General features: G+C 40.3%; 1 protein-coding gene across 1 annotated transcript in view; it reads right to left on the bottom strand.

Moving 5' to 3' along the window:
* Positions 1-6164, bottom strand: part of LOC101847444 (glutathione hydrolase 1 proenzyme) — a 21674-nt gene extending 15510 nt beyond the window's left edge. Inside the window, exons 1-2 of the mRNA XM_005105227.2 lie at positions 5936-6164; positions 4177-4221 (exon numbers count right to left, since the gene is read on the bottom strand). Of these exons, the coding sequence (XP_005105284.1) occupies positions 4177-4199 (23 nt within the window). The 5' untranslated portion in view covers positions 4200-4221; positions 5936-6164. The remainder of the gene's footprint in view (positions 1-4176; positions 4222-5935) is intronic.
* Positions 6165-10671: the final 4507 nt, after the last annotated feature.

The following is a 10671-nucleotide window of genomic DNA, read 5'->3' as shown; positions in this document are numbered from 1 at the left end:
TAAAAAAAAATAAATAAAGGAAGATAATATGTATGGGCGATAGATGTTTAATAGGAAAGAAGGGGCAAACCACACAACACCGCCTGACGACCACTCACAAGTAAAAGTAATACAGAATGAAACAACACAGGAAAAGTAGAGACGTAAGATCTACGAGTAGCACAGTGTAAAGGGGAATTGAAGTTGTTAAGAATTGAGCTAAAAGGCGAGGTTTCGATTAACGGGGCTTTGCATTATGATTTAAGACTGGTTATATTATAGACCTTTGTGTAAGACAATATCAACAATGTCCATCATCATTAACCCGGCTCCTCTTTGACCACGCCCCCTCCCGCCCCCCACTTAAAAAAAAATTCTATTTTGGCCATACACATACACACACAGTTTTAGTTTGGTTTTAGTGAGAGGTTTACGGTTCTTGCAACACAAATAAGTCATATATGTGCCAAAGGAAAACATGAAAAGAACAGAAGGAGGAGAGATAAGAACGACTGATGTTCAGTAGGAAAGAAGGAGTAAACCATGCCAAGACTCTTTCGGCCCTCAAACCGCCGCTCCGCATTGTTGTTTTTGGCAAAGTTAACCCGACTGCTAGGGGAAAGATGACACCATGTATGAACTTAGAGTTTCCTGCTTTTGGCTTGTAAATAATTATTGACTATAGCATAGTCTTATCACTTGCTTCAACATTTTGAGTTTGTTCAAGGCTGCTAAACCTCTGATTTCAAAATCTGTCTTAAATAGAACCAAGCCAAGTACTGTAGGCAGAGTGTCTTAATCTTGCCCCACCCTTCCCCGAGCAGTCTTATCTTCATTTGGGGATTCGAACCTTGGTCATCCGCATCATAAACCTCATGATGTTTTTAGTTTTAGCTTTGGTAAAAGTTTTTACCTCATTCTAACACACATAGGTCATATAAATGCCGAAGATTAAAGGTTTTACTAAAAAATAACACACTCAGATTATAAGAAAGAGATAGACGATAAATGTATGACTGGACAGAAGAAACAAATACCACCAGAGCACCTGCCAACCTCTCACTTTGCACGATGTCAACTGAGCTAACATAGCTCTTTATTTTTGGTTGTACACAAAGCAATTCCCGTAAGGCGAAATCCGAAGCACTGTAGGAATTTAAAAGAAAAGTTAACTACGGTTTTAGCAAACATGTTCTAAAAATTAATTAAGAGGGATAAAAGCATTGATAACGTCAACGGTGAAGGGAACCAGACAGTAGCAGATTAAGCGTCACTCATAACAAGTAGGCGGAAGATAACTGCTGATATGTCAGGAATGACACTAATTAAGAAAACAAACTGAGGAACAGCTATTGTTTTAAAAAGTTGTCAAACTACTGCTGGGCATTTATTTTTTTAAAGACGCTAAGTGATAAGGTAGCAGCCTTAAATTTTGCTAATTACGAAATTCTAGTGGGGGGGGGGGGGGGTACATAATTTTCAATGCTAAATAATATGGACTTGAAGATTTTCATAGGATTTTGCACACTTTGAATGTTTTCATGGACATGACATGCCGGAGATTGAAGTACGGGGAAAGAACCCAACAATAATATGTCAGTATTGTAGTAACGAGTTTGATTTGTCCGGTCTCATTTTGAGCTTGAGTTTTAGTACAAATTTTACGGCACTTGAAAAACAAATAAGTGATATACGTGATAAAATTGCAGGTGATATTAGAGAACAATATACAAAGAGAGGAAGGACGATAGATGTTTAAAAGAAAAGAAGGAGCAAACCACACCAGATCACCCACCAACCACCCACTAAGCTTGAGTAATAAAAAGCATACTGATACGATAACAAGTATTTATTTTGGTGTTGAAAAAATAAACAAACCCAAAAGACTCGGAAAACTGTCAGAACTGAAAACACATAAAAAATAAAAAATGAAAACAATAAACATCTGGGAAGAAGTATTAGGCAATTGACCATACGTTTTGGGTGCGCACTCTGGGTCCTACAGAACGCACAGCTTTAAAAAAGTAAGCATCTTTCAAATGCAACATTTGTGTCATTCAACACAGGTAAAGGTCTTCAGTTTTAGGGAAAGTTTTGCGGCACTTCACTCACAATAAGGTCATATAAATGCAGAAGATTACAAGTATTTAAGGAGAGTAACAAGCAAAAAAGAGAAGGAGGATCAATTATTATGTTTGATAGGATAGAAGGAGCAAACGGCACCAAAGCACCTGCCAACAACCTGCAGGTAAAGGTCTAGTAAAGTTATGTTCTCTTTCTTTGACATGGTAAAAGAGTGGGGAAGAGAAGAGAGAGAGAGAGAGAGAGAGAGAGAGAGAGAGAGAGAAAGAGAGAGAGAGAGAGAGAGAGAGAGAGAGAGAGAGAGAGAGAGAGAGAGAGAGAGAGAGAGAGAGAGAGAGAGAGAGAGAGAGAGAGAGAGGGGGGGGGGGGAGGGGGAGAGAGAGATATGGAAGCGTCAAACTGTTACACCCCTGACACAGGTATTTCTGTTTCTCCAAAATGGATTTACGAATTCATCAACCCCACAGCTAGATAGACACCAGTTTATTGAAACATTTCTGTAAATTTATCAGAAGGGACGATTATATTCAGAAGTTTTGTCAGCGATGATTACGCTATATAGATTTTCCACTCTGATTCCGAATCTTCAAGGCTATAGAAAGTTTCATTAGACAGGTTGTCACTCTCAAGAAAACCAGTGAACTGTGACTGTGGTTGGCGAAGACGTCTTAAAGCCCCGCCTAAAACCTTTTTTCCCTCTTGGGTTTAGAATTCAACGATTCTCGTGATCTTTTGGACGACCTTTAATATCATCTCAAGGTCAGAATCTTTCATGTCAAGCTGATCCACCACGGAAAGAGTTTACGTCAGAGCTGCGTAACTTGATTTTATTTTGGGTTAAAGCCAACGAGTCAACAACTCTGATTGACGTGGGTGCATGATACCATATTATTATTATTATACTATTGTGTGCTGCAGTGTACTTGTGCAGAAACCCAAAGGAGGATTTTGAAATAAAAACAAATGTATTTACTTTGTTTTACAAGCCCTGCTTGTAGTGGGGGGAGTGGGAGGTTGCCCAAATAGACAGCATTTTGTGGAGTTGGTATAGCCTGAAAGGGGAATATGGGCTTTACCAATGAACCAATTGTCATAGAGGAAATGTTCACGCTTTTTAAGACGATCGAGGAATCATGAACACGTTGCTATCTTCAGATAGCTTCGGCAAAAGGAAAATGGTACAGTCGTAGATGAAGATCTGCCTTGAGAATGCGGACCGTTGAGATGTAGGAAAGTCATTGCCGCAGATCTCCTCTACGAACAGACGTGTCATGGGGCTCATCCACTGAGTTCTGCACCCTAGTGACTTTTAAAAGGGTGCGAACGGTGTGTGTTTGACCTGAAGTGGTCGTTTTGTCAGGAGAATTTTTAGTTCTGATTCTCAAAAGGTCCTAACTGATAGACCATTTCTACCCTTGACATCAAAGAAGGCCTTAAGGGCACTTTAACATTATTCCCATGCCTTGTGCGAAACTTACGAAATGAGTTGGTGGTGAGGAAATGTTCAATACACAAAGCTCTCTACCCTTTACTAATCTAGCGCTTATCCATGATCTCAATATGCAAATGAAAGTTGAGAAAAACTCTCCGCAAATTTCTGTTAGCTTGTAAGACTACTATCTGTACTTTGCAATATGGCACAATCGTTGGGATTTTTAGTGGTAGGCCTAATGCGAAATTGTGCTTCATGCTGCAAGGGGACATAGCTAAAAATAAGTTCTTTTTTTACACGCGATGTAAAGCAAAACTATTCTGTGGATTTATCTATAATAAATATATCAGACAAATTCCTTTTGACTTCCAATATGATGTGTACAAATTTGAAGCACAAAACCTCAGTGTGGAGGAAAATAACTAAAAAAGTTGTACTGTTTTTTTTGGATCACCCTATACATAGATAGATAGATAGATAGATAGATAGATAGATAGATAGATAGATAGATAGATAGATCGATAGATCGATAGATAGATAGATAGATAGACAGATAGATAGATAGATAGATAGACAGATAGATAGATAGATAGATAGATAGACAGATAGATAAGATAGATTCATCTCGAACTTAATACTTAATATTACAATGAGTTATATCTTCGACAGTTAGGACTTCTTACCTTTTCTCGGAAATCGTGACCATATTGTAGTTTCTCCTCTTGGTTCTGAGGAAGAGAAAAACTCATAAGGTTGACATAATACGATAATATTGAAATAACACTCCAGTGTTTTCCATGTTAAAATTTTACCATGACCAAGTCTGGGTGTTTATGACATTTCTGATCATGATTCCCAACTTTTTGCGTTTATGCAACTTGAATTGCAATGTTTTACGTCCACATCTGTATGTGTGTGTTCCTGGAGAAAGGTCCCAGTCAGAGGCGAAGCGTCTATATAATCAAATAATCACTGCTTCCCTTCCTAATTTTGAAACATTGTCGCAGTCAAATTCACCCATAAACGTAAACTTCATAAATTAAATGTAAAAAGACGTTCATCATCAATTATGAACAGTATGCCTAACATTCTAAACAGTTTCATTGCCACAGAAATAGCCTGTTCACCCCTCTTGGGCCAGTCCATAAGCAGTCACAAGCTTTGATCAAGTACGCTTAAAGTGAGACTGGAAGAGTCTTCCCACTGAGTTGAAGGGAACATGTGAATAGCAGTCGAAACTGTTTCATTGCCACATATACCCTGGTTGTTAAAATAAACATTAAGCTTCCGAGTTCTTTATGGGAAAATGTATTGATCTCAGCTAAAGATAATCAGATAAACATTACCACATAATTTTATGCAGTGCAGTCTACAAAGATGTACTGTTATATCGCCGTTCTGTTGTGTTTATTTCCTTCGCAAGGGGTGTTTGGTGGGTGCTCTAGTACAGTTTGCTCCGTCTTTCCTATCACATATCTATCGTCTTTATCTCCCCTCCTTCTTATTTTATGTTTGTTACTTTCTTATAACCCATTTACTGTTCCGTACTTATATGATCTAATTGTGTTGCAAATGCCGTAAAACGATATCGAAAGCCAAACATTTCCTTCACGTAGGAACATGCTATCCAAGCACCCTGATGAGCTCCAGAATGCACTGACGTGCGACGAAAGTGGCGTAACATACTATGACATAACGGCCACATGATGTGCTGAATACATTTCGTGTCATTATCGTCACTCGTAATGTTGAAGTGGCCTAGAAGGATGAGTACTCTCTCTCTCTCTCTCTCTCTCTCTCTCTCTCTCTCTCTCTGTCTCTCTCTCTCTCTGTGTCTGTCTGTCTGTCTGACTGTCTGTCTGTCTGTCTGTCTGTCTGTCTGTCTCTCTCTCTCTCTCTCTCTCTCTCTCTCTCTCACACACACACACACACACACACACACACACACACACACACACACACACACACTCTCTCTCTCTCTCTCTCTCTGTATGTACTAAGTGAAGAATAGCAACAGTTTTGAAGTCTGTACTTGATACATTTCTTCTAAATGTGGAAGCTATATCAAGAAACCCAAATATAACTATACAGGTGCTGATAACTTCGGCTTTTCAGCTATCAAATAAAACTAACGGGCAATAATAACACATGATAATTAGAAATTAATGGATTATTTCCCCTTCAACGAAATGTATTTCCCGTTTAACAAATCTTCTCTGTCAATGTCCAGAGGGAAAACACGTATATATAATATACATATATATTATATATAAAGTTAATATAACGCATTTACTCGAAATACACGATTTCGACTTTAAATCTGAGATCAATTTCAAAATATGAATTTATAGGTCATTTCATCGGAACACAGAATGTGAGTCTGAAGCGGGACAGAACTTTGTTACTATCGTATATCGCGTTACTGGGCTATACAGCTATTACCTGTTTAATTTCCAACTGAAAGGCTTTGCGTGCTGGACAGTGTGAACAGAACAGCAGAACACTGCTTGGATTTCCACTTTTGTCAATTTACTTACACTTACTGAAGGTTGCAGCCTTAGCTGTGTATAAAAGCCCGCCGCACACGAATAAAATAAATGTTGTCTTGTCGCACGGCTGAGTATGCAAATGAGGCAATTTTCTGGTCCATTTTCTGGTTCACGTTGTAATCGCGCTCAATTATAGAATCGATACTTCCAAAAATATTTGCCTGTCTGATTACGTGATACAATTTTACTGTATTTGGAATGACAATTACAATTATTGGAAGTATCGATTCTGTGATAAAGCGCGATTTAAAAATCGGCCAAAACGGTTTCTCCCCAATTTTAGTAATTCCTCTCTCTTCATCGCCACCTGCCAAGTGTCGCCATTCTTTAAATCCGAGCGACGAGCAACGGGTGGAAATTTCCTAAGTGTGGGCTGAACTTTACACAGTATAACAGATGCACACATTTCCAGTTTTGAACCACTTTTATCATTGTGACGAACCTTTGAGTAAAAATATTTTGAAATGGCTGTAGGCCAAATATGACGAATTCAACCTGCTAAAAACAAATGCTTTCGATTCTTTCTTTAAAAAAATCAAGTCACAAACGTTTCTCGTCGCACTTGGTTTGCACTTCTTGTCCTAAAACAGAATATTTCAGGGCAGCGATAACAATTGTATAACTCTTAGTACCCTGGGGCGGCTTGTGGGGCTAAAAAGCGGACATGCACAATTAAGCGTCGCAGGCTGAAGATAGCCAAGGGCATAATACATGAGATGGTCACCTCCTATGAGTTGTGCCTTTGAATTGTTTTGTAGTGGAGTGGTGAAAGTTGTTATTTGAGTTGTCCCTTCCAGTGCAGGATAAAGGAATTGATGTTTAGCGAACAAACAGATTTAGTTCTAGAAATCAAAGCGACAAGTAAAAAGAATGAAAATAAAAGCATAAGGTCTTCCTTCACCAACCCAAAGATCCTACCATCCCATTTACTATGCCCTTGAGTAGCTTCAACCTGCTATAGCTGAATTGTGCACGCCCACTTTTTAGCCCCACATGCCGTACCAGATGGGGATACTAAAAAGTATCCGATGCTGTGTTCTTGGGAATGGCACTATACACGCATTTCCAATTTGGTTCGGTCCTTTCGGAGACAGACGTTAATCTCGGAGGTCCTGCCTCTGAAATAATCTTATAGCATTGATAGGGGCGTTAAACGTGCACCAGTTATTCCAATTCACAGATCGGGAGCATGAATTTGCATTTTTCATAGTATGCAAGTTGCCTGCCTCTTCAAGTCTCATATGAAGGAAAAAGAATAATAATTGAAAAGGAAGAATAAACTTATTTTATAAGTTTCTCAAAACAGCACCTTTACAAACATAGTCGGATAATCGGCATGCTGATCCTCAATAAAGTTTGGTGTAACGCGTTCTTGGTGCAATGTATGCTTTATTGTGATGCGAAAGCGCGGTGAAAATATGGGGCGAGAGAACCTTGAGTTATTTGTATGAATAACTGGCCTTGTCCGAGAAGGCTAGGTGTAGATCTTTCCTAGCAGAAGATCAAGGGTGTGGCTGAAAGACAGCAGTAAGAAGGAGCCCAGTCGTAGCAGTAGAAAGGCTGCACATCGACGCAGTAATGGTTATTTAATGCTGGGAAAACATAAGAAAGAAAAAAACGACAGAAGGAAAGCAATAAAGTAGGACCCGACCTCCAACTCCCCGCTAACCCAGAGTGAGAGTGAGGGAACCAAAGACTCCTTTTCGGATCTAGATAAACAATAATTAAATTATAGTTCAAATTTTATACCCCAATCGACACATTTTGGTTTTTTTTTAAATTTTAATTTATTTGGGTAAAACGTTTTACAATATGGTAGGACATTTTGAATTTTGCCCGGATGGCGGCCGAAGCCTACTGTTATCGATTTTAGATCCAAGGGATCTTTTGTTTGTTTTTGTAAAGTGTTTTACGGCACTCGCAACTGCATAAGGTCTTATGAGCGCGCAGGACACACCTAATATTTTCAGTTGGTAGGAATTTTTGAATTTTGCCTGGATGGCGGTCGAAGCCTACTCTTATCGATTTTAGACCTCCAAGGGATCTTTAACGTGCCCCACTTGAACACGGGACCTCTGAGATTAGTCGGCCTTGTCCGAGAAGGCTAGGTGTAGATCTTTCCTAGCAGAAGATCAAGGGTGTGGCTGAAAGACAGCAGTAAGAAGGAGCCGAGTCGTAGCAGTAGAAAGGCTGCAGAAAGAGTCAGGAGCCCAGAAAAAGGAGCGAAGGAGGTGGAAGCAGAAAGTGGAGACGAAAGCAGGCGACAGAATATTTCTAGAGAGAAGAAAATGTTTCTGTCTCAACTCGGGTTCGAACCCGGGGCCTTTGAATGAGAGGCGAACACCTTAACCTCAAGTCCACGAGAGCCCCCACAGTCTAGGAGATGTACTGCTTTGACCTTGTCTGCCAGGGCCAAGGGGCTGAGAGCACAGAATATTCACGTATATGTATATTTAGTAGGCAACAAAGAGAGAGAGAGAGAGAGAGAGAGAGAGAGAGAGAGAGAGAGAAAGAGAGAGAGAGAGAGAGAGAGAGAGAGAGAGAGAGAGAGAGAGAGAGAGAACGCTCTTCTATCCCATCTACTTGCTTAGCTGGAAACAGTAGCGGCAGTACAGTGCTAGGTGACGCGAAAGCTGGTAAAAAAAATCGGCAACAGTCCTTTTGACGGTCTACGTGATGCTTCTGTTCTACTTGACGGTCTACCAATGGACCAGTCTGACAATTCTGGGGTTTTTTTTTTTCACTTGGAAGTCTACTTATCTATTACATTCAATAATCCTGACCCACATCTTAACCCTATCCCGTGGGTGGTTGGCGGGTGCTCTGGTGTGGTGTGTTTCTTCTTTCCTATGAAACTTCTATTTTCCTTATCTCCCTTTCTTCTTTTTTATGTTCGTTACTCTCTTGCAACACCTCTAATATTCTGGCGCTCATATGACCTAATGGTAGTTGCGAGAGCCGTAAAAGCTCTACTAAAACTAAACTAAACGTATCCCTAACTCTAACCATAACCCTAACGCATACCCTAGCCCTTGGTCGAAGCCCAAGCCTTAGAAAAATCCAAACCTTAGCTCTAGGACTAAGCCCAAGCCTTAGCATAACCCAAACCCTAGCTCTAGGTCTAAGCCGAAGCCTTAGCATAATCCAAACCCTAGCTCTAGGTCTAAGCCCAAGCCTTAGCATATCCAAACCCTAGCCCAAACCAACTGACACATTATAGGTAGACCGTGGTCAGTCAGGTTGATTGTCAAGTGGACTGGCATCTAAAAACCCAACACATTTGCTCACATACAACGTTGTACCAATTTATTGCGAGAGTCATACATATATGTACCTTCATTACTTGTATCTTAATATTAAGACGTACAATAACGTACCAGAATTCAAAGTTGCTGTTACTTCTGTTTACAAACATAGAGCTGTTATCAGCTATATATTTATAAAACAGTGACCGCCTAGAAAACAGTGACAGAGTTATGATTACTACAACTTTATGAACAGAAACGACAAATAATAAATGAACACGGAAATACAGCATTGATGATATAATTTCCATGGCGGTTTTGTTTTTTACATTAAGAATTCAAAGAATCCACTTAAGAACTGCACTCTTAATTCAAAAGTATTGTCTACGTCTTTTGAGACCTTCATTTTTTAATTTTATTTTGTTATTTAAAAAATGTTTTTTGGGGCAAATGTTTTACGGCGCTCGCAACTGCATAAGGTCGTATGAGCGCTCGGGACACACCAAACATGTTTAGTTGGTAGAACATTTTGAATTTTGCCCGTGTGGCGGCCGAAGCCCACTCTTATCGATTTTAAACCACCAAGGGTTCTTTAACGTGGCGTCGGTGGCCTCGTGGTTAGGCTCTCGGACTCGCAACCGTAAGGTCGTGGGTTCGAATCCCGTCAGGGGCCCGACGTTGTGTCCTTGGGAAAGGCACTTTACATGAATTTTCCTCACTTCACCCAGGTGGGAATGGGTACCCGGCTATAGACAGCGAAAGTCTTGTCAGTTTGTTAGTGTTTGAGCGCTTAATCAGCTTCTTGCACTGTATGCTTCCCGGGAAGCTGAGAAAGTTTCGGAGCGTTCTATGGTCCCCTGGGGTAATAATATAGTGTAAATCGCATAGAGCCTGCTGTTGAGCGGGGATGTGCGCTATACAAATGCTGTTTATTATTATTCATTATTATTATTAACGTGCACAACTTGCACATGGGACCTCCGAGGTTTTTTGCCCTTGTCCGAGAAGGCCAGGTGTAGATCTTTCCTACCAAAAGATCAGAGGTGTGGATGAAAGACAGCGGTAAGAAGGAGCCAAGGAGTATTAGTAGAAAAGCTACATAAAGAGACAGGAGTCCAGAAAAGGGGGCAGAGAAGGTGAGGGGGTGGGGGCAAAAAGTGGAGACGAAAGCAGACGACAGAACATTGCTAAAGAGCAGGGAAAGAGGTGAAAGGAGACAATTTTTTAGAAGAAAATGTTTCCGTTGCTAGCTACCCGGATTCGAACACGGGATCTTTGAATGAGAGGCAAACACCTTAACCTCTCGGCCACGAGAGCCCACATTGTTTTGTTGTGCATAAGTGAGATGATCAAACTATAAGCTGTAGTTTCATCCAGCACGAAC

Source organism: Aplysia californica, unplaced genomic scaffold (assembly GCF_000002075.1).
Source record: "Aplysia californica isolate F4 #8 unplaced genomic scaffold, AplCal3.0 scaffold00459, whole genome shotgun sequence".
Taxonomy (NCBI): Eukaryota; Metazoa; Mollusca; class Gastropoda; order Aplysiida; family Aplysiidae; genus Aplysia; species Aplysia californica.
The sequence above is the reverse complement of the archived record's forward strand: the minus strand, read 5'-3'. Positions and strand labels throughout refer to the sequence as shown.